A 27257-nucleotide genomic window follows, 5' to 3' on the forward strand; every position below is an offset into this window, starting at 1 on the left:
GTTAGTTACTGCTGTTCATAGGACCTCAGAGAAATCCCAAACCCACTGCTTTGCTTACAGGGCTTATGTACCTGTGAAATGGATTGATTTCTGAGAGGTGTGTCGCATGGCGCTTCTTGAGAACACAGTCCGTGTGTGTGTCTAGGCTCTGACATTTTAACAAATTCTCTACAAGTATTTGTTGGTTATGTGACCCAGTGTTTTAGAAAGTTACACTGTTCTCTCTTTAGAAGGTAGTGGGGCCCAATACATGAGGTGCCAGTAACCCTTGGAAAGCCAGTCTCAGGAGGCCCTTTGACATGCCCTAGAGGACAGCCTCTGCGTCCACCTCGTAGGATGTAGTTCAGCCAGTCAGGTCGTTCATCGTGGGTGTGACTCTCAGGTTTGCAGTGACATTTTGCGTCTTAGTCACAGTTGGGGAAGTGGAGTACCTGTGATTGAGTTCTAGGAACGATATTAACTGCATGTAATGGAAAATGGAAGGCCCTGAGAAATAAAACCTGTTAGTTCTCAGTATAACAAATGTGTTGGGGGACTCCTGCGATAGAAAATCCAGGCCTTTGTAGAGCTTATAGACTAACACAGAAGACAACAATATGCAAATAAACTTAAATATCCCTAAATTAAATAAAAGTAATATTTGAAGAAAAATAATAGCACTGTGAAGAGCATTGGCATTTTAGGTTGAATGGGCTGAGAAACTCTCATTGGCAAGGGTAATTAGTTTGGCGTATGGGAACTAGCTGTGTGGATCAGCTGTAGGGAAAGGCAAGAGGCTGCCAGTGGTAAGGGCCCAGAGCCAGTGAAGAACTTGGTTTGCTCGGGCAGCTTTGAAGACAGGCAGTGTGGCTTGAGCCAAATGTATGAGAGGGAGGGTCCAGTTGATGGTGTCAAGGAGGGCACAGGACCAGTTCAGGTATATCCTTGAACATAGGTCATAGCCAGGGAGTTTACATTTGTGTTCTGAAGTTGTCCGCATACATGTACAACCTTTTACTAGGCAGAAAGTGTTAAGGTCCTTTCATGTTTTAAAATCCTATGACTTTAACATAGTGATGTCACTTGGAACCATTCACAAGAGCAATGTGTGTTTTAGCTGTTCTTTGGAAAACTGATTTGCATTCCCAGGTACTGATTTCTGTTGGAGTTTTCCAGAGTAGCTGCCAACTACCCTATGGAACCCCGTGCTGGCTTGCCTATGCGTCTGCTGCCTCGTTTCCTCATCCAGAGCTGTGGGCATAGTGTTTGCCAGTGTGTGTTTTGTGTGGAGTCACTTGTTAAAGTTTTTACCCTGTAGCAGCACTTTCCATCTTTGCTCAGATATTCATGTCCCCTGTCAAGAGTGTGACAGCTTGGGGTAATGTAAGCAGTTGACAGCTGTGTGAATTTGGGAACATGATGCACCCTTTCTGGTAATAGAGGCCTAATTGTAACCAAAGAAACTTAATTTCTTGTCTAGCACACACTGACATTTCTGTTTAGGAACCGGTGCTAGGGGAAAAGAAATATGAAAATGACCATGTATCATGCATATATTAACAATATCTCTGTAATAGCTCAGATCTGGTCTGTGGCCAAAGTTCAAACCATATAAGTGGATCATAATTTAAACTTCGACTGTGTTTGCTTCTGTTTGGATGAAAGCTTTCAGAGGCTTTCCAGAGTGATGTGAGTTACAAATAAATAGAGAAAGAGTTATCCTGGCTTCCATTTATTTCATTTCTACATAACTGTTTTGAGGGAAAAAATGATTTTAAAAATACAGTTCTGTCCTGGAAACATCTCTGTATTTGCACACTCATTGAGGAAAAGAATCATGCAAACCGAACTGTGTGTTGTGTAGTGATAGAGTGCAAGATGCAGGTATTTCAGAAGATGGCAGCAGCTTCAGTCCAACAGCTCAGCACAAAAGACCCACGCTTCACTGGTGTGATGCAAGTGTTTCCCCAGGGAGCAGCCCATGAAGAGCGTGCAACACAGGACACAGGGCAGGTCACCCGTGCATGAGCCTGTCCCCAGCACGCTTAGGATACCGTTCCTTTCTTTTGTCTTGGCAATATGTCAGGGAGTAGTCATCTCAGATCAGAACTACAAGATGGTTCTGTCCAGTGAGTGAAGTAACAATCACCTCTCCTACTTTTTAGTTACTTCCAGTCTCTGATACTAATTTATGGAATTGCTGAGACGTACCACCACGTGGAGAATGGCTTGTACAGTTGCTCAGATGTGTTAGCTTTTATTACACTGCTCCATGTAGCTTCCCAAAAATGGATAGTACTGATTGCCCTGTTGTGCTCCCTTAGAGAAGCTGGACAGTGTCTTATTTTGAAACATTTCTGTCAAGTACTACTGGTGTGGTGCCTCTGCGCCACAGGGCAGTTAAAGGTTCCACCAGAGCTCTGGACCCTTCATGGGTGGAACTGGAGAAGCAGAGCCAGTACAGGATGACGTGTCCAAGCTTGCCCCCATGCTAAGGACCCATATTCGGGAGGAACAAATAAATGGGTGAGAAGGAAACTGATCTGTTCTTCCTGTGTGATGGATCAGACTTCAGCTGGCCCTGGGCCACACCTAGCACAAACAGATCCCACACTGCTCTTTCCATCCTGACTTTGCTCTGAGGTACAGCCTGGTGACAGAAAAACAAGTGTACCATACCAAAGGGGATGGTTGTCTACAGGAGGAAGAGGTGGAAGGTCCCAGAGATACCATGCATGGCTTCCAGATAACTCCCATGAGTTGAGCTGGGAAGGAAACAGCCTGCTGGGATGGTGAGGACAAAGAGAAGTGTGTTCATGAAGGGGTGAATTTCATTTTTCTGTCGCTACTTTTCTTAGCAGTTGCGTATTTTCTCCTTCAGAAAACAGAGTCAATAGCTGTACAGAGCTGAAGAAAAACCTGATCAGGTGTTCCCTCTGCGTTGACCTGTATTTGAAAGGAAGAGAGAGTTGTTAACCCTCTGGCCTGCTTGTAAATGCCATTTTTTAAAATAATGAAACAAGATTACCTGCTTTTGCTCAGCAGACTTAAAACATAGTGCCCACCTCCTAAACCCACAGAGACTGGAGTGGAAAGGATCGCTTGAATCAAAAGTGCGTGCCTTTGTGGGGGCTCATACATTTAGTCACAGCACTCAGGATGCAAGGGGGGGATCTCTGAGTTCAAGACCAGCCTGGTCCACATCAGGCTCTAAGCCTGCCAAGGCTACAGAGTCTCCAAAATAAATACAGCTATATCCCTAGATTAAAATGAAGGAACGTCGCTACACATTTATCAGAATGTGCCAAACACCAAATGCTGCCTAGGATGTGAAGCAACCAGAACTCTTCTTGAATGCTGACAAGAGTGAACAATGGTACAGCCACTTGAAAGGCACTGCATTTCCTTTACCCCTCCAGCAGGTATCTGGGAACTCTTCTTATCTGTGAACCTAAAAGTACTCTAAAGCAGAAGGTCCATCCAAACAGCAGAGGGCTGTGCTCAAAGTATTATTAGAACTCAGTGGACATTTTGGTGTTACCATTAAATTACTTAGAGCACGGTGGGAATATAGCCTGGATTAGAGGGTGCAGGAGCAGGGGTATGGAGAAGAAAGCAAAGCCTGGGCCCACAGTGTGCAGATAGACTAGGGGTAGAGCTGTTGAGGACAGGTGATACACCAGTAGAGGAAGCCAGCAACAGATGGGGGTGGGGAGATTTCCTGGACATCCAGCCAGCCACTGGGGATTATACACACACGCTCCTCTTCAGAAGGCAGAGGCCTGATTACCAGAAGCTCTATAGAGGCCAGAGAAATGCTGGGAGCGTTCCTTAGACATAGCCTTGCTTACCTTAGGAAAAGTGATGAGGGGCATTACTGCCTAAAGAGGGGCTGACCTGCCCAGCTGCCATCCTTGATGGAACTGCACATAGGTCAATGAGCAGACAGGTAACAGAAGCCGTAGCTAATGGTGTCCTCTGATTGGGCTGTGGAGCTCTAAGAAAGGAAGGTTTCCAAAGGCTGCTGTGGCCAAACTTTTAAAAAGTAACTTTAAAAAGGCGATATAGTCCAGAAGAGTTGGGGGGATTGTGGCAGGAAGGCAGGGTGTCCTGATGGCTTGAAGCCATGTGGTTCCATTAGCAGAAGGCAGAGGCCTGGTGCTGATGATCCCTGCAGCTGGCTGGGGTGGTAGTCTGCTGGCTGAAGCACGGGGCCTGTGAGCAGCCCAAGCTGCCAGCTCCTTGCCAGAGGCTCTGGGCACAGTCGACACATTTTTCAGATGATTTTACCATATGCTAATTGTACTAAATAATGGGTTTCACCATGGTGTCTTCATAATTGCATATAGCATATCTCAATCACAGATAGCTCTCTATGCTCTCATCCTGTCTCCCACTGGCCCCTCTGTCTTCCAAATAATACCCCCTTTTTAATGTCTTATTTTTAGAATCTTGATTCTGCATACAAGAGAAAACATACAACATTTGCTTTTTCTGAGTATTTACCTAACCTCTCCAGTTCTTTCATTTCCCTGCATACAAGTGATGTTTTTCTTTTTATGCTTGAATAAACTACACTTTATTTACCAATCCTTTGATGGGCTTCTGAGTTGACCCCACACTTGAAGATTATGGACAGCACTGTAGGGAACATGGATGTGCAGGAGACAATTTTGCTGAGGGCTGTGTGAGGTAACTGAGAAACAATTACTTTTTTTTAATTCTTGTTACCTACCTATAGTCATTGCAATTTTGCAGCTAGGAATCAATTTTTACATGTTTAAACACTCCAATGAAATATATCTAGCAATATTTTTATTTATTAAATTTCATTTCTCTTTTCCACTTTTTTTTTTTTTAAGACAAAAGTCTCGTATTCCACGCTGGCCTCAAACTCATATAACAGAAGATCCTGCCCCCACCCCTCAAGTACTGGAATAACAGAGAGAGATCCATATTAAGTCTATACAGTGCTGGGGATTTTGGTCACATATAGATGATCAGAAGCAAAGCTAGGTTATATTGATCTGTACATAGGTGATCAAACCATAAAGACAGATGACTCATAAGAGCCAGGGATTATGGTTGGTTCTTGTGGAGAACAATGTGACCCAAGGAGACAATGTGGCATGGGGGTGGGGCTTCTGAGGATGTTTCTTGGCCTATTTGGTGGTTAGGGGAGAGTGTCCATGTTACTCTTGAAAGTGTACATATTTTAAAAGTCCCTTTAGGATCCTCAATTGAAGTACTCTATACCAGTGCACATACTCTGAGCCAGAGGCTCTGCCTCTGTACCAGGGGGTGTGTGCTTAGGTCCCTCACAACACCCAGCTTCCTCTTTGCCTCTGTGTGCCAGCATAGTCCACACTGAGCTACCAAGCTGCCAAGAGATAACAGTGCAGTTCTGCAAGAGCATGAGGCCCGTTGGCAGGCAATTTCCACAAGAGTTCACACTGTTAGGAGGCAAGTGCAGGCTGTGGATTAGGCACCTCTCACACAACCCTGGGAGAGCAGACACGTCCTGAGAATGATAAAGATGGCTAGTAAGGACATGTGTGATGCTTAAGTAATAACAGTGACCTGAAGGACAGGTGACTCGTGTTGTTCACCTAGCCAAGGAAATGACGGGTTGGGTCAGACCACAAAACTAAAGGTTAGTACTTGTTAACTACATCATTATTGACCAGCTAGTTTTAAATGGCTGGCTGGTTGGACATGGGTCAAGAAATGACGGTGGGATGGGAAGTGGCGAGTTAACCACACAGTAATGTGTGCACTATTCTATGAAAACCACGAGGCACAGAAGGCTCCTGAAGAACATACAAGTTGGTGAAGTTTCACAAAGAACTGCAACAGCTGAAGTAAAGCAGAATCCTGCACCAGCAGTGACAGTCCCTAGTCACATGCCCAAGCTGCTGTCCCCAGTACACCTCGGCTCTGACTAGGCCCTGGGGCTCTTGGACCTGTTTCTGATGTTACATGGGAGTGAACTAGAGCCAGGCACACTTGGCTTTTGCTCAGATGCTCTCTAATAGTCAAGTCTGAGTTCACTTTTTTTTTTTTTTAAAAAAAAAAAAAAGGGTCTCACTATGTCAATTCAGGTGGCCTGAAACTATGTAGACCAGACTGGCCTCTACCTCCCTATGTGATGGGATTAAAAGTGTTTACCACCAGGCATCTGTCTTTAAAAAAAAAAAAAAAAAATTGGGTGTGTGTGTTGGGTGCAGATGGGTGTGGGGTGCATACCACTCCTGTGTTCCTGCAGGAACCAAGTACTGGAATTGAGGTTTGTACCACTACGCCCTTCTTTGTTCAGGGCCAGTGAGATAGCTATAGAGCCCCTGGCAATGGGATTTTGTAGAAGGGAGGGAGGTAGGTCAAGTCTGAGTACAGCATGGGCAAGTAGGAATTTAGAATCAAGCAAAGCAGAGGCCAGTAGGAGTATTACTAAGAGGTAGCAAACATTACCAAGGGATGTGTGCTGCTAACCCCACCTAATGGTTCCTGCAATAGACAAACCAGGGTGAGAGCCAGCTGTGGCGCCCTGTGGTTATAATCTTAGCACTTGGGAGGCAGAGACAGGAAGATCAGGAGTTCAAGGCCAGTTTCCTACACATAGGAAATTTAAGGTCAACCTTGATCCTGTCATAGGCAGGGATACCCCCTGTTAGATGATAGGGTAAGGACTTACAGTGGGGGTGGGGTACTGAGTCTTTGCTAAAACTGATTTATATAGGAAGCTCACAGATGGGCTCAGAAAGTTCTAGAGCTTGCCCAAAGTTTGAGGAGAATCTTCATCATTATCCAGTTGGACAGTTGCTCTTGAGGGCAAGAACATTTCTCAGCATTGTGTCCCCAGAGTCTGGCAGGTAGGCTCAAAACAGAACAGTTGACTGAAAGACTGACCTGGGTGGCATGTTCTCCTTCCCCCCACACATGATGGCTGATGAAGGGCAGCTTGTTTCTGGTGGGAGATCCTGGGCTCCACAGGAGGCTAAGGGATACTCTCATGAAAACCAAGTGGTCCCTTTCCACACAGAAAGCCTTTGAGTGCCAGCTCTGAAGGGCAGTGCTTGGGATTTACTGACCAACGGGGGCGGGGAGGGGAGGTGGGGAAGACTAGCTGGTGTGTGTGTGTGTGTGTGTGTGTGTGTGTGTGTGTGTGTGTAGGGTATGGGGGAGACTAGCTGGAGCTGGTGTGTGTGTGTGTGTGTGTGTGTGTGTGTGTGTGTGTGTGTGTGTGTGTAGGGTATGGGGGGGAGACTAGCTGGAGCTGGTGTGTGTGTGTGTGTGTGTGTGTGTGTGTGTGTGTGTGTGTAGGGTATGGGGGGGAGACTAGCTGGAGCTGGTGTGTGTGTGTGTGGAGGGTGTGGGGGGAGGCTAGCTGGTGTGTGTGTGTGTGTGTGTGTGTGTGTGTGTGTGTGTGTGGAGGGTGTGGGGGGAGGCTAGCTGGTATGTGTGTGTGTGTCTGTGTGTGTGTGTGTGTGTGTGTGTGTGTGTGTGTGTGTGTGTGTGTGTAGGGTGTGGGGACTAGCTGGTGCTGGACCCTCATTTTCATGTAACACCATCTTCATTCTGCAATGTGGTTTAAATACAAGGATACAAGGAGAGGGTCCCCCCACCCCCTTATTAAAGAAAACTGTTCCCTGGACACTCATGCTGTGGTATTTGCTTCTGTGAAGTCCAAACGCCTGGAAGTTTAAAAACCAAATGAAGCAGTCTGGCTTTCCCCATAGAAAGTAGCCTTTTGCTAAGGGAAGAGGGAAACCCATTAGCAGTCGGCCATCCTCATTAAGGCAGTGAAGCATCGTAAGAGTGAAGTCTACAGGCACACATGAGCCTCTGTTTTCCCATGGCAGGCGGGAGTGTCTGTGATGAGATATGACGGATTGCCACAGTGGGGTTTTACAGAGCAAAAGAAACCTGAGGAACGGAGTTGACCCAGAGCCATCTGAGGAGGATGACCCCGGGGGCTGCATGCTTTCTTTTTCTTTCTCTTTGCTTCTGTCTGTGGGTGTAATGTGTGTCTGTCTTGGTGATGTGGGCTTCTGGAACCAACCCAATGTCAGAGTGGACTAGGGTTAGTGTTTGTCCCACCATCTGCTTAGCCCAGCTGTGACCACGCCCACCGCCATGTCCAGGCCATGTTCTGTGACCACGCCTACCCCCATGTCCAGGCCACGTTCTGTGACCACGCCCACCCCCATGTCCAGGCCATGTTCTCTGCAGTCAGAGCTCTAGAGTGTTCACCCTGGCTGGGTGGTGGGACTCAGAAATGGGTCTTCCATATTTTCAATAATGAACATGTATTCCTTTAAAGCTAGGCGGGAAAGCTTTTCCCACTAAGAATCACAGACTAACAGACTGGAAGAACTCCAGCGGCTGCTGTCAGCCCACTTTATATCAGAAAGAACTGTAAGGAAGGTGACTCACCAAGGTTCACAAGTCTGGCCTGGGACTTTCTGACACCCAGAGCACTGTTTCCAGCAATATTCAGTCAGTGGTGGCACTTTTCACAAATGCTTCATTTCCAGCTGCTTATTTAGTAGTAAACTCACCCACTGTGGACCAGCTTGCTCTCCCTGGGCTAGCTTATATATCTGTGGAGCTGTGCCCTGAGGCCTGTACACCTCAGGCAGAGCATGATCATTGATGGCTGCTGCCTGCAGAACCCAGATGGAAGGGAGAAACCTGCTGAGTGGTCCCCCCTTTGCATTCTAAGACGGGAAACAGAAGTCTTGCGTTATTTCTGTGTCACACACACGTCTTAGGCTGGGAGTGTATTGTAAGATCTGAGTTGGCAGCAGCTCTGTATACAGAGGACCTGGCGAGGCAGTAGAACCAAGCAGTGTCTCCCCTCTGCTGACAAAGTATTGATAAATGCCAGCATCCCCGATAAAGGGAAGCCTGAGAGATGAGCCAAAGAGGCCTGGGAACTTGACTTCTTGGAGACTAATGCAGAATTGTAAGGCCTGCTGAAGTCCGATTTCTCTGAGGGAACCCTATTAGTTCAGTGTCAATGAGCTGGTCATCTGTGAGTCTGCAGATTTAGATTCAGATAACTCAAGAGAGAGAGAAGGGCATTTTCTGATTCTGAAACGTGATAAACTGAATTACATCTGACTTTCCACAGTTTCAGATTGAAGTGGAAGAAGTTCCCTTCTACCTGGAGAATTCCTTGGCTGTTCCAGGCAGCACAAAGTGGGAAACTTCCTGGGTGACTGAGCCTTACAAAATCTTGGAGCCCCAAATTTCTTTAAATTATGTTTTTATTTCTATGTATACAGTTGTATGGCCTGCATGTATATCTGCACCATGTGCATGCAGTGTCCTTGGACAGAAGAGGGTGTCAGATCCCCTGGGACTCTATAAGAAATGGTTCTGAGTCCCCATGTGGGTACTAGAAATCACACCCGAGTCCTGAGGAAGAGCAGCGAGAGCTCTGAACGGAGGCACCCTCCTTCAGCACCAGCCCTGGCTTTTGAGCCCGTGCACTTATGTGATGTGGGAGCCCACAGAGGTTTCCCAGTGAGAACTTACTCAGGGTCTGAGAATCTGAGCTTGCTTTATCCAGCAGGGCTGTATAAGGAGATGATTTGGCCACGGGCCAAAACGGCACCCGCTGCAAATTAATGACCAACTTCTTATGGCCATCTGACAACAGATACTCAACTGTTTTTTTAAAGACAGGGTCTCCCTATAAGGCCCTGGCTAGCTTAGCACTTGCTATGTAGACCAGGTTGGTCAGATTCATAGAGATCTGCCTGCCTCTGCCTTCTGAGTGCTGGGATTAAAAATGTGCACCACCGTGGTCAGCCCCCTCTTATGTTCTTGTATATCCGACTTTGATTGAGACAATAGCAAGGGAAGAAAGCAATTTGTATTTTGGTCTCAACCCTACAGCTGCCTGCAGCTTCCCCAGACCTCATAAGAAGGCTTGCCTCTGCTCTCTGGGAGAGACGAGCAGGCAGCCCATTGGAGGCTCACCTTCTGTAGTGGTGTTTTTGTCTCATAGTAGGCGATGACGGGGATGGACGCTCGGTGGTAGGCCTCCAGGCGCTTGGCAATGGTCTTGGCAGTGTCCTCCCCACGCTGGCTGCTCTGGCTTCTCTGCAGAAGGCGGTTGGTCATGGTGTCTGCTGAGCAGTCCATGCAGATCACCAAGTGTGGGTTTCCAATCTGGGGTGAAGGATGGGGTCAGTTGGAATTCTAGAAAAGGTCTGGGGGCCCTTCCCTTCCTGGGGCTGTTGGTGCCTCTCAAGTGCCCAGCACTACATTGTGGTAGAGCGAAGACTAGACCTCGTGGCTTCTCATCTCCAGAGTAGGCCCTCACCACCTGCTGCCTCAGAGCTCTGTCTTGTTCAGCTTTCTGGTCATTTCACATAATGCAGCAATTATAAGCTACCTAGAACAGCCAGTCTGTCCTTTACACTCAGGGAAAGGGTGTGTGCATGCCTGTGTGTGTGTGCATGTGTGTGCATGCAAGTGTGTGCACATACGTGTCTGATAACTCCTTCCTTCCACCAGCGTGTCTTATTCTAGCCATCAAGGACGCCCTGCGCTGGGTGTGTAGTACCTGGAGTTAGGTACGGACTCGAGTCAGGCTGTCATGACCAGACTCTGGTGTAACTTCACTCACCCCTTGCCACCTTTCACTTACAAGTGTTCTTCCACTGAGATACTGAGCTCAGCCGTCTGCACCCTGAAGTCTGTTACCCTGTATTTCTCAAGCACGGACGGTAGTGGGAATGAGGCTACCTGCTTTTGAAGGCCCTGCTTTGCCTGAGTAACTTTTATACTTCCCCTGGGGTACAAATATATAAAATAGCCATACAAATTAAACATTTGCTGATAATAAGTCATAAAGAAATTAATTTTTAGACATTTGGTAATACAGATAATTTTACCATAAGAAACTGCATTTCTCTCTGGTTTTATGTAATACTTAACATAGGGGAAGGCAGCTACTTTCTATGTTCAACTACTCTGACATTGCCAAATAGTGAGAAAGTCTCAGCTAGCTGCTGGGAGAGGCCGTGTGAGTAGAAATGCCAGGCTAGCATTTCTTTTACAATACTGAGGACCTTGTGGGAGAACCAGCTGAGCCTGCCAGACTGCACAACTATGAGAGATAAAAACCACCTGACTGGATCATTTACTAGAAATCCCCCTAACATCCCTGTGTCTTGAATTCCACGAGAGACCACAGGCTCGCCGGGAGCGTTAAGTAGGGCACTGCAGACACACTGCTTGGCATGCAGTGGAGTTTGCAAAGCTTTAGCTGCTCTGCTTCCTCCCTGCGCTGGACTCCCACCTCAGTGGGCAGGGCTCAGGGACTCTGCTTCAGGTCTCAAGTCTTACATACAGAAGGAGATTAAGAAATGTCCCCAAAATGGATGATCGTGACCATCTGCGAGTTCAACCTCTCCATCTCCCCACAAATCTCCTAAACTATCCTGTTGTTCCTGGGATCACTGGGATGTACCAACTATACTTCCTATACCCAGTCAACAGAAGCCATCCCCATCCCTCCACTCCACCAGCATGCCAGGTTCAGGGCATGGGTGAAGGAAGGCTGGCCACCCCCTCTGAGGGAAGCACAGGGCATAGGAAACAGTGGAGAAATGCTCTAAAGCCTGGTCTCTGGGACATAACCCAGCCTTGAACAGGTCATGCTTTTCTGAGGAGCTTTTGTGCATGAAGGCTAGGTGAAGGTGAGGGCATAGGAGCAAACAGCCTGGTTCACCAGCAGAGGGCGAGCTTGGGAGGCAGCTGGTGGTTCAGTTAGCTCTCTGAGAAAGGCTTGCATGGGGCCATTTCCAGGCCACTCCTGGGAACAGAAAAGATAGCTCAGGGATTCATTGAGTCATAAACAGAGGTTATTTGTATCTAATCTGGAGCCAGCCCTGAAAGACCATCAGGACCAATGTAAGAGAGGGCGGAGAGGTTGCTTCAACACCCAAAGCTTGGGTGGGACCACCAGCAAGCACACGGTTTGAGGCTTGTTAGGAATGGAGCCTTGGGCATAGCCCTGACACTGAACCAGTGTCTGCTTGTTACCAGCATCTATGGTAACATGGATAGTAACATGGGAACAAGCCTCACAGCGATCACCTAAGAGGCTTCCCTGCCAGGCGTTTCCATGGGCGCAAACCGCAAGCCTTGACCTTACTCTCCCAGATCCAGCCCTGTTCCCAGGAACACAGCTAGCACACAGCAATTATATCTGGAAGTGACCTAGTCACCTGAATCACTTACATATATTTTTTCTTTAAATTTTATTCGTTCTTTGAGAATTTTGTACACTGTGTTTTGATTATAACATTTTAATTAATATGTAAACATTTAAAATGATTTCATTTTTATCTATGTGTACATGTGTGTGGGTGCTATCAGAGGCCAGAAGAGGGCGTCAGATACTCTGGGGTTACAGTTACACGTGGTTGTGAGCTGTCTGATGTGTGCTGGCAACGGAAGTGGGTCCTCTGGAAGAATAGCAAGCCCTCAACTTTTGAGCTATCCTCCAGCCCCCTAACCTTTTTTTTTTTTTTTTTTTTTTTAATATTTGAGGAAATTGCTTTTTCATGGACCTCATGTCAAGAGTCTTCCTGTGTGGGCAATATCTTTATTCTATTTGAATTTGAGGTGGGCGGTCACTTTGGAGGCTTCATGTGTGGTTCGTGCACACCTGCTTAAGGACACTGGGATCTGCTGAAGTTACACTCCTAGCAGTGTGGGAAAGACTGACTCTGTAAAGAAATAGACCTGTCACTTGAAGGTGACTGGTTCAGTGGGGAAATGGGGCACTGAAGCTCCAGCCACTGGTGAGATACTTCCAGCTAGTGGGGAATGGTGTGGGCTTCTTCTAGGTCACCTCCGAAATCCGACTCAATGGGGTCCACAGTGGGAGGGAATTCCAATAGTGAGCCTTGAGCCCACACTGCCTGGGTTCTAGGCAGAGGAGGAAGAAATGATGGGGCAGGAACACTGAAGGGTTGTGTGGGAAGTGAGTGAGAAGCTCAGTGCCTTGTCTAAGCTCCTACACAGCAGCCGACACCAGGCTGTGGGTACAATGTGCTGTAAGGATGCCAACATGGAAAGACATCCAGGGCCATCAAACCTTTTGAACTGTGACAATGTTACCATCTCTAAATGTGTTGGGCTACGTCCATAGCAGCCTTGGGATGCGTGTGGCCGGTAGGCTGCCGTTTGGCTATGCCTGTATCCCCTCAGACCCCCACTGGTGCCTGACATGGCTTGTAACTCCATGGGCATCCATTGGGATCTGCCATCAGATCTAGCTCTTAAAACTCCAAATGAAGAACTCAGCTTATAATTTTGTCGTTGCTTTTACCTGGGGGGTGGGGGCAGGAATAAGAGATGCCTATATTTACAATGTATCTTATCTTTGACAACTTGGGGGTTTCAGAAGATGATTCTATTACCTCTGAGTATACTTTAAAAAGACTGCTACACCCTGATCACCTAGGCAGGGGCATGACTTGTGCTGATACTCTTTCGACCTCAGCAATGGCAGCTGTGACATCGTCTGGTGCTCGGCACTCCGAAGCCAGCCACAGTCATCTGCCGATCCATTTACTTGTTTGTGCTGTTGTTGTTTGTCTTTATTTATGGATACTGTCACAAGCCTCGGCCATGTGTATCCACCACCTCTGTCCACCTTTGCCAGTTGGACCGTGAAACTTCTCTTTGACTCTAATTTTTTTAAAAAAATATTTATTTCATTTTCATTTTATGTAGTATGTGTATGTGTGTGCCTATTTGCTTATATGATGAGAAGCATGTAGGTGCCGGGTGTCCATGGAGGCCAGAGGGGAAGTGGGGTACCCTGTATCTGAGTTACTGGTAATTGTGAGGCCTCATGTAGGTGCTAGGAACCAAACTCAGGTCCTCTACAAAAGCAGCGAGTGTTCTTAACTACTGAGCCGTCTCTCCAGCCCTTGACTCTGAATTTAGGAGGGAGCTAGGCAGTGGAGGGACTCTCGATGGGATTTAGACCAAGCAGACTCAGGGCAGGTGAAACCCATGGGTTAGCCACCTTCATCCATGCGGCAGTGGTAGAAGCGGATGGAGGTGGGTGCCCCAAATCTTTATCCCATCATTGGTTGTCACCAGCTATGTGGCCACTGGCAAGCTGCCAAACCTCTCTGTGCTTAACCTATTCCCTTAGTGTGAGGCCTTTCTTTCCCCAATCTACCTAAAAAGGTCACCTCACTTTTGAAAACATCGACGGAAAGAGTTCAGACGGGCATACTGTAGAATAAAACAATAGCCAGTACCCATGGCTTCCTTGTAGCCTCTGGAGTCAGTCTGGTAACGAATGTGGCCTACTGCTGCCATTTGCCTGGCCTTGAGGAGCTGCCGGCCAGGTGTACGGTTTGTACCACAGAGCCTGGCCCAAGCAGCTCACCACCTAGCAGCCGCGATAGTGGTTAGTTACTGGTGTTCCTGTGAAGACCCGTGGCCCTGAGCCGCTTACCTCCCAAGGCTGGTGATGACAGGGTTGGGAAGGGAGTGGCATGCATTCTAGATCCTGCCCTGGCAGCATCTCTGTCCCTGTCTTCTGTGTACACACACCCCTGTTCTCCAGGGGTGACTACCCTCTCTCTGGTTGTGTGGCTCAGGTAGAGCACCAGCTGCCCCTGCCGGCTCCTCTAGGCTGGGCCTGAATCTTCTCTAGTCCCTTGTCGCAGTGACTCAGTGATGAAGGGTGAGAAGGAAACAGCCTTGGGTCTCCTGTGGGGCATCCTGCCACCCCCAAAACAGAAATAGTTTTCTGTGAGGCCACAGAAATGGCATAGAGGAGAATGGGCCAACACAAGGGGGAAATCCAGACATGGCGAGGAGGAGTCTACAAGGGTAGTTCTGCACCTAAAACCCAGCCAAACCTGACCACGACTTACTAACTAGACCATTCTTGCCCTATTTTTATATTTCATCTTTTTAAAAAGTGTTTCTGCTATTTGTAATGGAAAGATTTGGTCACTGTTACTGGGCAAATGAAGGCTTTGAACGTATCCCCTAAGCTGGGTGATGTCCTTTCCTTCTTCTGGATGGACATGCTAACATCAGCTCACCCTTCGTCCAAACTCTTCCCCCTGCTTTACTTCTCGGGGGTAGCCGTCAATCAGGAAGCCCTTGGTGTTGCCCAGGCTGGCCACCATGGTCTCCTTCAGCAGCTCCAGGATGACACCCTACAGCAGAAAGAGTGATCAGCAGGGGGCCCAGCCGCATCCCCCAATTCACAAAGGATGTGACTCCTCAGACATTCTTCTGTGAAGGGAGGATTGGGCAACATTAACAGCAGATCTCTGGGGCCAACCGTCATGAGACCTCCTCCTCACACCCCACCCACACACACCTTAATGGCATAGTGTGGGTAGGTCTTTCAGTCAGGTCTGGGCCATGGTTCCATTGTGGGGGGGGGGGGCGGGTTCTTACTGATCTGTCCTTACTGCAGTTATGTGACTAGGAAGTCTTCCAACTTCTACCCCAGAAGACATGCTAGTCCTGTCTCACACTGGATGAACAAGGCATCATGGCAGATCAGGGGCAAATGGAACACTGCTCAGAACATGCTTCCCTGCCGCTGTTCTCCCGGTAAGCATTACACAGAACTTGACACGTGCTAACTTGAGAAGGCTTTTAGATTGGAGAACTGTTTTCTAGCAACGTGGTTTCCCCATTAAAAAGACTGATTTAACAATTGTGGAAAATAAGAAAGGAAAGAACACAGAGGCAGGGGAGCAGTGTTGGGGCAAGGCCTGTTGGGAGAAGGTGGGGGAAGCCCATATCACAGATGTGGCTAGACCTCTTCCCTAAACAATTGTGAACTAATTCTTCATCAAGTCCACAGTCTAATGAGGAAGACAGACAATGGCAAACAAATGAACAGACAACAGCTAAAGATCACAGGCATACAATTAGAGAGGGCGAAGGGCCAGCGTATCCCAGGGATGCTGCTTTCCCTAGGGCGGCCTCTGTGATAAGTGCAGCACTCAGGCGGAGCTCTGCGGGAAGTGAATAGGCCAACTAGAGAATGCATGCTGGAAAGCACTAGGCTGAAGTGCCAACAGAGGCAGCCACAGCCTGACCTGAGGAGGAAGAAGCTACATGGGAACCGGCAAGGTGAGGGCAGTGAAGGAATAGCACTATGTGATCAAGTTTTGAGGAATAATCTTTGAGAGACAGGGACATGGCTCAGTGGGTAAGGGCACTTGCTATGAAAACATGAGGTCCTGAATTCAAATTCCCTAGTGCCCAAATTAAAAAGCCAGGTACCGCAGCATATGCCAGCAGCTACCCACAGCATTGGGAGGCAGAGACAGGTGGATCCCAAGATCTCCCTAACCATCCAGCCTGGCCAAAAGGTGAGCTGCAGGTTCAGTGAGAGACCCCATCTCAAAAACCAAGGTAGGGGGCAATGGAGGAAGACACCTAACATCGTCCTCTGGCCTTGAAACACACAGACAGACACACGTCAGGATGCATCAGTAATAAACACAGAGAGCGGACCATGTGCTGCCACTTTTCTTGTGTTCTCCATCTTATACAGCCCATGACTGTGCTGGCTGCTTATGGTCAACGTGACATAAACCGAGACATACCTGGGAAGACGGAACCTTAACTGAGGAATTGCCTCCATCCGACTGGCCTGTGGGCATGTCAGTGGGGCATTTTCTTGATTGTGGATTGGTGTGGGAGGGCCCAGCCTGAGGTGGGCCTGAACTATGTAAGAAAGCCGGTGTTGGCAAGCTAGGGGAGGAAGCCAGCCCGCAGCTTGGTCCATGCTCTCTGTTTCAGTTCCTGTCTCTTGGTTCCTGCCATGAGCTTCTGCCTCGGCTTCCTCAGTGATGAACTGTTTCTACCCATAAGCTGCTTTTGGTCCTGGTGTTCATCACAGCAATCGAGAACCCACTAGGGTAAGCGTCCCCTGCTCAGAGAACGGTCCCATCCACAGTCAAGCTGCATCTCTCACATCAACGAGCCTAATCAAGAGACTCCCCCACAGGCATGCTCATGGGAGTGTCTTCTAGGTGACTCTAGAGTCTGTCATGTGGACAAGCAGCACAAAACAGCACACCTCCACATCAAGGAGACTTTGTTTTCCTGAGGTTTCTGATTTGAGCATTCCATACCACCTATGTTTTGAAGATTTTACTCTAAAGTGAGGCTAGATTTGGAAACACATGTACTAGGCTGGCATTTAAGCAGCTGGCCAAGGAACAGCTTGGAAGTCAAGTTGTTGTCGGCCCAGACCAGCCCACCTCAGGACTGTCAGCGAGGAGAGAAGTCAAAGCTGTTCCCTGGCCCTCAAGGTGTCTTTGTCTTGGTGATCCAGACCGCCACAGTAGTCAATGGCTTGACCGCCAGGGAGAGCAGGGTGGGTCTCTGCTTACCGAGGGCACCAGGTCTCCACGCTCCATGATGTCACGGATCAGTTTGCTTCTTTCTGACTCTGAGGCCAGTTCCTGGCGCAGGAGCTCGCCAGTGGAGAGATGAGTGAATCCATATTTTTCTGCCAGTTTCTTGCACTGGGTGCCTTTGCCAGAGCCAGGGCCACCTTGGGAGGGAGACATGTCAGGCATGCATCTCAAGTCCACTGCCTCCTTTTTGGGGACATAATAATTATTTTTTTTCTAGTGGATATTATTGTATAACAATGGTTTCATGATGACATTTCATGCATGTTTATCATGTGCTCTGCTGAGACCCACCCTCTGTCCCCTCTCACACCCCTGCCACTCTGGTCCCTCTCCTCTTCCCAAATGGTGGTCAACTTTCTATTTGCATGTCACGTGTGTGACATCTAGATTCTTCAGGAGACAAAGTAAGCACATGTATCAGTGTGGTCTTCATTTCTTTTTCTTTCATGTGCGCATGTTCATGTGTATGGAGGTGCATGCATGTGCCCATGTTTGCAGAGGTCAGAGGACAACCCCAAGTTCACGCTTAGGAATGCTGTCTGCTTTGTATTTTAGACAGGCTCTCTCATTGGTCTGGAACTCGCCTAGTGAACTAGGCTGGCTGCTCAGTAAGCCACAGGGATTTCCCTGTCTCTGTCTCCCCAGTGCTAGGATCGTGAGCATACTACATCTGTCTTTCCCCATTAAGCATTGTTTATTTTGTGTGCTCACATGCATGCAATGGTGCTCACATGCATGCAGTAGTGCTCACATGCATGCAGTGGTGCTCACATGGAGGCCAAAGGACTTTTGGGAGTCAGTTCTCTCCTACCAGGTGCTTCTGGGGATGGAAGCTTCCTGGCAGGTGCCTTCATCTGCTGAACTTTCTTGCCAGCCCTCAGGACATTTTTTAAAAAGATTATTTATTTTTATTGTATGTGTATAGGTGTTTTGCCTACATGTATATCTGTGTACTATGTGCATGCCTGGTGCCTATGGGGTCCAGAAGACAGTGTCCTATTCCCTGAATCTGGAGTTAGGGATGCCCAGGAGTGGCGTGGAGTAGTGGTCATAAGTATCTCCAGCTGTAGCTTTCTGTTTTACTGTCATCACTATGGGAGTAAAGCTGTCGTACTTCATCGGGGAATATTATTTTAAGATGTGTTACTTTTGTTTATGTTGCATTTGTTTAACTCTGTGAAGCTGAGTTACTGTGCCTGTCTAAAATACCTGATGGTCTAATGAAGAACTGAACAGCCAATAGTGAGGCAGGAGAAAGGATAGGCAGGGTTGGCAGGCAGAGAGAATAAATAGAAGGAGAGATCTGGGAGAAGAAAAAGGAATGAGAGAGGAAGGAGGAAGACTCCAGGGACCAGCCACCCAGCCACTCAGCCACCCAGCTACACAGCCAGACACGGAATAAGAAGGAAAGAAAAGGAATACAGGAATAGAGAAAGATAAAAGATAGCTAAAGATAGATGGGATAATTTAAAGTTAAGGAAAGCTGGCAAGAAACAAGCCAAGCTAAGGCCAGGCATTCATAATTAAGAAAAAGCCTCCATGTGTGATTTATTTGGGAGCTGTGATTTATTTTGGGTGGTGGGCCCCCAAAAGAGCAAAACCAAACAACAACAATACTTCCTTCACCAGACATGTATTGGAGCCTTATGACATCCAAAGTTGTGCCAGAACCCCTGGACACACACACACAGTGTGGAATATGGGCCAGTCCTTAAAGAGGTAGCTCTCCATGGAGTGACAGGTGTTGGGGCAAGCACAACAGTTGTGAGCAGGTTGAAAGTGCTGTGTGTGGGAGGAACTCAGCCTGCTGCATGGCCTGGAGACAGGAGCATCCAGACCTTTCCTCGGGCATGAGAACTTCCAGGGGCAGAGAACGGCCACAATAGCCTGCACTTAGTGAATTCTTAAGAAACGCTTGGTGTTAATTTTCAAAAGATATTGCTTGTTGCTTATGTTTTCAAATATTTGTAACGTGTAGAAGAATTGTAAGTGAAGCATGAGGTGACTGTGATGGCCCAGGTGTCTCACTCTAGAGCACGTCAGTGCCCCTTTCTACACACAGGGGACCAGAGTTCTCCCATCCACCGACACAGTCACATCTGCAGACCACCTTTGCTTCCAGTGGAACCACCCTGATTGGCTCAACAGTGTCCGTTAAAGCCAGCAGACTGATTCAGGGTCCCATGTTGCTCCTCTGGTCACCTTCGATGTTTCTTTGACACTTTTTAGGATGTTCCTTGATGTATTTTTTCTGTTTTTCCAGCTGTTAATCTGAGTATCTGTCCTATCGACTTGAATATTACATTGACTCTTTCCCTACCCTTCCCCAAGTTTAGCTAGTTGCTAAATTAGAGGATTCTACATCTAAAAATAATAGCTAACCTAATCTAAGCATTTTCTATGCATCAACTTAGAATAGCAGATGATGCCCATTTTACAGGTGGGAAGTAGAGGCAGAGAGAGGCTAACTCCCTTGCGTGTCTAGTAGGAGCTAATCTGGAGTGTGAAGTTGGGGCTCTGGTTGGCAGAGGTATGCCCTTCTCACCCCCACTGGGGCCACATGTTGTTTCCTCATGCTCTCAGCCTAGACTCTGGTCATCATTCTGTCCCTGCTTACAGGATGGGTGAGGTCCATGGACCCTGCTGCTGTGAAGGTCTACCTGGAAGCACGCTGCCCCCACTTCCCGGTGGCCAGTGTTGTCCCGTGCCCCACGCGGCGAAGTGCAAAGGCCGTGCCATGCCATTTCAGCCCTCCAGCATCTCGTCCTGCTTCCCCTCTTCCACCTTTTCTCCACCCCCCTCCTTAAAAAATGGATAAAAAATAAAAGTAACCTTCCAATGTGTCAAAGAGACCAGAGGGACTGTTCCACATCGAAGGTGACCAGAGGAGCAACATGGTACCCTGAATTAGTCTGCTGGCTTTAGCAGACACTGTTGAGCCAATCAGGGTGGCTCCACTGAAAGCCAAAGGTGGTCTGCAGATGTGACTGTGTGGGTGGATGGGAAAACTCTGGTCTGTAGATGAATTTGTAAACAGTCTTATTAAATAAGAAACACAGAGCCAAATACAGGGGTGCAAGCCGTAGAGATCAGAGCAATAGCCGCCAACTAACCTTAGCTCACCATGTCGCCATAGCTTCCCAAGAGAGCCTCTTCCTGTCTAACCTGTGCCTTTATTGCCTTGCTGTTCTGCCTTCTCATTGGCTCTTAGCCCAGCCACCTCACTTCCTCATCACTGCCTGTCTATACAGACCTCCAGGTCTCTATGGTTGGTACTGGGATTAAAGGCATGTGTCACCACGTTTGGCTGTGTCCTTGAACACACAGAGACTCTGCCTGCCATGTGATCGGATGAAGGGCGTGTGCTACCATCGCCTGACTTCTGTTTATGGCTAGCTGTGACCTCTCATCTCCAGGCAAACTTTATTTATTAACATACAAATAAAATATCACATTTCAGCACAAATAAAATATCAACACTCTGGTCCCCTGTGTGTAGGAAGGGACACTGACGTGCTCTAGAGTGAGACACCTGGGCCATTGCAGTCCCCTCATGCTTCACTTACAATTCTCCTATACATTACCAATCTTTGCAAGCTGGTTCCTTCTAGAGGATCCTGAAGCATTTGCTCCTCCTGCTTCTCAGCTTCAAATGCCAGGTCCTTCCTCTTCTTTCTATTCCCTAGCTTTTAGAAAAAAAATTAAACAATATTTATTTTATTTATTTGTTCTGTGTGTGTGTGTCCATAATTGGTGCTCATTCATGCCTCCTAATCATAGCTTCCTGAAAAGGGAATATTTAAAAGAAAAATACAAAACACAATTGCAATTCTAGCCAGAATCGCACTCGCTGCTAAGGAAGGAATGTCAGTTCCCGACCCACTTTAGCAGAAGGGTCTCTCGAGCTCCCTTCCTTGCGTGGCAGACAAGCCAGGAAGGGTACACGTGTTCTGTCGTTTGCTCCTCCAGATAGCTGCTTTAAGCCAAGTGGGGAGGTTCAGACACCCCCACAGCACTGCAAGGACGGTCCAAACATAATGGGAAAACAGCAATTACAGAGGGAGCAGGAACCAGGCAGATCGCCACAGGGGCAGCTCTCTCTCCTAACGCACGTTCGCTCCAAGCAGTAACTCTGGCTTCCAGCTATAAGAGGAAGGGAGAGCGTGGGGACAAGAGAGAGGCACTCGGAGGAAGAAGTGCTTCTAGGTAACTGACTAAGAGGGGTTCGCAGCTGAGCTCTGGGAGGCCACAGGAGTTCTGTGGCTTGTGTTTACTTGGAAACTCCTTTCCTGGGATGGCTGTGGCTGGTCATGTGGAAAAGATATTTTCCGACTTGGCTTCCAAGGCAAAGACACTGTGTTCCAATTATTTCCTTCTTTCAGCCTCCTACTAATATGACTATTATAGGTTTGCCCCTCTGAAATGGTATTTAATAAATCTCGACACAAAGGCAATTAAAACGCTCCATCTCAAATTAACAGCAGCTGTGTGGAGCGGCGCTCGCTGCCCCGGCTAGAAGCCTTCCATGGGAGCAACAGCTGCAGATTCTTAGCATTTGGGGCCAAATGGTGCAGGCCGAGTGGAATTTTAAGTAACCTGTACAATGGCATGATTCTTCCCCTGGCTCCAAACTGGGGAGCAATGTGATTTTTCTCACTGTAAAAAGAGCATAAAGTCTGCATGGCTTCTCATCCTGTCTCTAACGTCACCAAAGCCCCAACTCAACACTTTTAAATAAAGGGGGACTTGCTATCCCTCTAGGATAATTTGATAACACGGGACCAAAGTCTTGAAGCACCCCATCTCAGAGTGGCCAGGTGACCGTTAGCCACAATTGCTGCCGCCTCACCGGTGTTTCGTGTGTCATTAACTGTAGGCTTGTGCCCTCGGCAGACCCGTACACAGCCCCACGTGGTATGAGTTAGAGTCTAGATGACATTCCACTTTCAAGGGGTCTGTCGGGCCTTCATGGGAAAAAGAGTGGAAAATCCTTATTTTCAATCTCAAATGGAATTTTAACAGATGGGTCTGTTGAGTTTTCCATGTGAACCTCAAGTTGCACTAATGGAACAGGGAAAAAACTCCGAGCCTGGCTTTCCACTCAGCCTGTCTCTCCCGAGAAGCCAGCTGAGGAGGGAGTGCTGCTCTTCCAGACCCAGTGTTCTTTGGGCTAGCCCTGTACCAGGTTTTATAACCTTTCAGCCCTCAATGAGAGGACCCGAATCCCCAGCAATTGTTGCTGCTGCCTGGCTTTGGGGAGGGTGGGGGGAGTCGGCGGAGCCGCCAGGGGTAACACATTCGGGTCCAGCGCTGGAAAGCGCGGGCAGATGAAGATGTACGCAGACAACCAGCTAGCGAGGAACACTTGGATGACTCTTCCTGCTGACTTTTCCGTAGTCATAGTGCTGAGCTGGGTCCACACTGCTGTGTCTGTTCTCACCACCTGACACGATCTACACCTCAGGGATCACTGAGGAAGCAGAGCTGGGGTTATTTAAAAAGCCAAATCATGTATTTGTGTGAGTTCACAGTCAATATTATAAACACACTTCCATAAAACATAGTAACTTTCCCCCCACCAAGTAGAAATGATAAAAGGCATCTAATCTAGGGCTATTATGAAGTTCATCTTTAAGTATTTATAGTTACATATAAGCTGACATGGGGTGGATATTTTAGATTTGGAGCATGAGGACCGCATGTAGTCTAGGTTGGCCTTGTGCGTGATGTAGCCAAGGATGATTTTCAGCTTCTGCTCCTTCTACCTCGACTTCCGAAGTGGTGTGATTACAAGTGTCCACCACACCATCAATTACAAGTATCCACCACACCACCACAATCCGTGGTGTCAAGGACTGAATATAGCTTCATGAACTCTGGGTAAGCACCGGACCAACTGAACACAGCCCCAGGCATGGTGTCCGCTACATATACTCTTAACTCTTGGCGGTAAGTCAGGCTTAGCGGAGGCCTACTCACACAGCCCTCACTTGGAGAACATTGATGGGAGGCTTCTGTAGTGTGACACTGATGGGCCCTGGTGCAAACCAGCTTGGAGCTGTCTTCCCACTGAGGAATATCAGCTGTGTGCTAGGCTGTGCTCAGGGCCGGTAAGTGCCAAGTCAGAGGAGGGTTAGTAATGAATGGCCATGCCAACACAAGCGATATGTTAAGAAGAATCTAGCACAGTGTGGAACCCTCTACCATGTGGAGGAAGTGGAAAGCAAGAGGGTCCTGCAGACAGTGGCGCAGGGAAGAGTGTGACACATTGTTCAGGGCCCAGAGAAGAGAGATCTGCCAACAAGCCCTGAGGGGCTCTCTGAGAGGCCTGAGCACTGCAAGCATGGTGCTGGCTGGTCTTGCTCTCCCCGCTTCCCTCTCCCTTGCTAAACTGTTAGACTACATTTTAAAGTAGCCACCAAGGTCTATTCTGTTATTTGGCCACTTCCTTATTTATGACTGACTAAAACTCCAAGGTCCAGCTATCAAAATTCATTATTTGGCTACACTGACTAACAGGTCTAACCAGGACTTACCAACTCATCCTAACACAGACATCCTCCTTTTCTCCTTAAAAACCACTCCTGCAAACACCTGCTGCTGCCTTGGTCCAGAGGCAGTCCCTTCTTCCTGACTTGTCCCTCCAGGGTAATAAATCTCCTTTGTGCTGAGAACGTGGTGTCTGGGTGTGTCCTGTGCCGACTCTGAGGCCCCCTTCAAGCCCCGACTCTGCGGCTCTTCGGCTCTGCACTCCTGTGGCCATGGATTGGCCCTTTAATTTTCCTGACCTTTGGTTTCGACTTGGGGAGAAATAATCAACCTTTTGTCTCACTTTGTGACTTTTCCCCCCACCAAGTTCCAGTACTTGACCAGTTGCCAAGCTTTGATTCTACTTCTGAAAAAGTCTTTGATATCTATCTGTTGTCTATAATCTCACTATAAATGTTGCTCATCTTTTCTCTCAGGCAAAAACATGGTACTTGGTACCTGGCCATTTCTAACAAAACCCTGTTCCTCAGCTCTGTCCTGAGTTATATCATTGAGCACACGGAGGTCTGAATCAAACATAATCCAAAGTTAGAAACAAATGTGGGCATTTCATCACTTAGAAATGTCTGACTATGTGCAAGCATGTAAGCTGTATCAGCATGTATGCAATTCTGCATGTGTATTTGATAGTTCAATAATATACACTGGATCTAGAGAACTCATGGAATTACATTTCTCTAAAGCAACGCAGAGGACATTTGTTGGATTCTGATTGCCATTAGCAAAGTGTCCCAGGCCTGTATTCCTACACTAGGCCAGAAAATTTCCCACAATCCAGTTTCATCCATGTATACGTCTGGTTGAACCTAAGAATTCACCACTTGGCTCCAAACTTCTCTCTAACGGTGTCTTCCCACCCCGTCACTTTCAGCTTGTCTGTTCTCATTATGATCCCACCAAATTGATGCATTTCCTTGGGATTCTACTTCCCTAGTCAGCTGTACACCAGACCCGAACTGGTGATGAATGCTTTGCCTGCTTGGAAACTATGGTGCTTGCCCTGACAAGTGCTGCCCACTCTTCATGGCCGGCGATGTATTCACTTTATTTATCTCCACTCTGAGTTGGTAAATATTCCTGGACAGAGGCAGAAAACAGCCCATTGGATCACGTGCTCTAACGCCATCACAGCCTTAACACCTCTTGGCAACTGCATTCCTCTTCTGCTGATATGAGATGTTCATGGCTGTGCTTGAGTATTTCCCAGCGTTCTCAGTGATGGTGATATGGGAGGTGGACGGGAGAAACCCTGGAAGCTTGTGGACCAGTTATCTTAGCCTATTGGGCAAAGTTCTAGGCCAATGAGAGCCTGTCTCAATCAAAAGGTAGAAGGCATCTGGGGACCAATGTCCAAGGGTGTCCAAGGTTGTCATCTGACCACACACACACACAACACCACATACACACACACACACCACACACACACACACCACATACATACACAACACACATACCACATATACACACACTACACACACCACACACATACCATACACACCACACATATACTCCCACCACACATACACACCACACACACACCACATACACACACAACACATATATCATACATACCACACACACCACTTACACACACCACATACACACACACCACACACATACCACACACACACCACATACACACACCACACACACACACCACACACATACACACACACACCACACACACATACATACACACACAGAGTGATCTTAGCGCTAACATTGCACACTTTGACAATGATTAGACACAACTTTTAAATTGTGGACTATTTTCCACATCTTTAAAGGTGAATAGTCTTTGCAGTTCTAGCTTTGAGAGTATTAAGCAGCTTTTGCAAATCCATCTATTCCCGTTTCTAGGTAACCTCTGTTGTTGTTTTTCCAAAAACTCACCCATTCCTGCCCTTGAAATCCTCCTCTCTAAATGAAAATGGTCTCAACCCTGAGTTTATGATGTTGTGACTGAATGATTCCATTCAGAGAAAAGCTATCTTGCTACTTGATGTGATCTGACTGCCCAGGAATGGCAAGCCAGCTGGGACCCAGAAGCCACTCCTGTGGCTTTGCCAGGCTGAGCTTCAATGTGCTACTGCTGGGAGCCAATGCTCTGTGGCCTGCAGTGATTAGGAAACCACATCTTTATGCCAGTCAATGTTTCATTAGCTCTGAAAGCCTTTGACTGGTGTCTTGGTGGACGTGTTGAAACACGGCAGTGACAGGTTCAGCCTGGGTCATAAGAACTTTAAAAGGGACTGGAATCCTGAGACAGCAGACAGGCTTCCTTATTCTTGTGGCCTGGCATCTAGAGGTACCTGACAATGCTGGATTAATGACTGGATGGTGAGCCCTTAGCAAGGCAGCCCTGTGCACGACTCAGGGGTCAATGGGCCTGGTTCTAGGCCTTACAGCCTTGCACAATGGGCCTGGTTCTAGGCCTTACAGCCTTGTACATGACCCAGGGCCAATGGGCCTGGTTCTAGGCCTTACAGCCTTGTACATGACACAGGGCCAATGGGTCTGGTTCTAGGCCTGACAGCCTTGTACATGACACAGGGGTCAATGGGTCTGGTTCTAGGTCTTACAGCCTTGTACATGACACAGGGCCAATGGGCCTGGTTCTAGGTCTTACAGCCTTGTACATGACACAGGATCAATAGGTCTGGTTCTAAGCCTTGCTTTGGACTTGCTGAATGGCTGGAAGAGAACTGATTTGCCCCCTCTCTGGGGCTACAGGGCTCCTACATCCTGGCTCTAATTAACAATCATTGATGCAACTACACAAGCAAAGTAAATTAGAAAGCCCCTGGCCCCTGTGGCATGCGAAGAGCCACTCTGCCTCCACGGCCTGGCTTCCGTGACTGTGAATTGGGACTGGATTCCATGAAGGGATCCCTGCTTTGGGTTGTGTTACTCCACAAAATCCCAGCCTATGGAAGGAATTTTATCCTGACCTGCTACAGTTAGGCCTGGAATATTCTCTAAAGGCCTACGTATGTTAAAGGCTTCAGTCCTCAGCTTGGCACAGTGGGATGGAGTTTAAGAGGTGGTGCCTACTGGGAGGATTTAGGTCTTGAGGGATGATCCCTAAAGGTGGCTGGGATGCTTGTTCATTCGTTTTCTCTGTCAGGACCTGGCTGAGGTGAGAAGTTCTGCTGTCATGTGATCCCACCACAGCACGCTAGGCGGGCACTCCACTATTGACTCACAGCCTTAACCCATCTCCAGAGCTCTGTACAGCCAGCATTTGGCTGCCCAGCTCTTCTGTTTGCTATGGAGCTGCCA

At 47.8% G+C, this 27257-nt stretch overlaps 1 protein-coding gene across 1 annotated transcript in view; it reads right to left on the bottom strand.

Moving 5' to 3' along the window:
- Positions 1–2220: 2220 nt before the first annotated feature.
- Positions 2221–27257, bottom strand: part of Ak5 (adenylate kinase 5) — a 193615-nt gene continuing 168578 nt past the window's right edge. The window contains exons 11-14 of the mRNA XM_059266474.1: positions 17400–17563; positions 15078–15194; positions 9967–10158; positions 2221–2925 (exon numbers count right to left, since the gene is read on the bottom strand). Coding sequence (XP_059122457.1) covers positions 2857–2925; positions 9967–10158; positions 15078–15194; positions 17400–17563 — 542 coding nt within the window. The 3' untranslated portion in view covers positions 2221–2856. The remainder of the gene's footprint in view (positions 2926–9966; positions 10159–15077; positions 15195–17399; positions 17564–27257) is intronic.

Source organism: Peromyscus eremicus, chromosome 6 (genome assembly GCF_949786415.1).
Source record: "Peromyscus eremicus chromosome 6, PerEre_H2_v1, whole genome shotgun sequence".
NCBI classification, from domain to species: Eukaryota; Metazoa; Chordata; class Mammalia; order Rodentia; family Cricetidae; genus Peromyscus; species Peromyscus eremicus.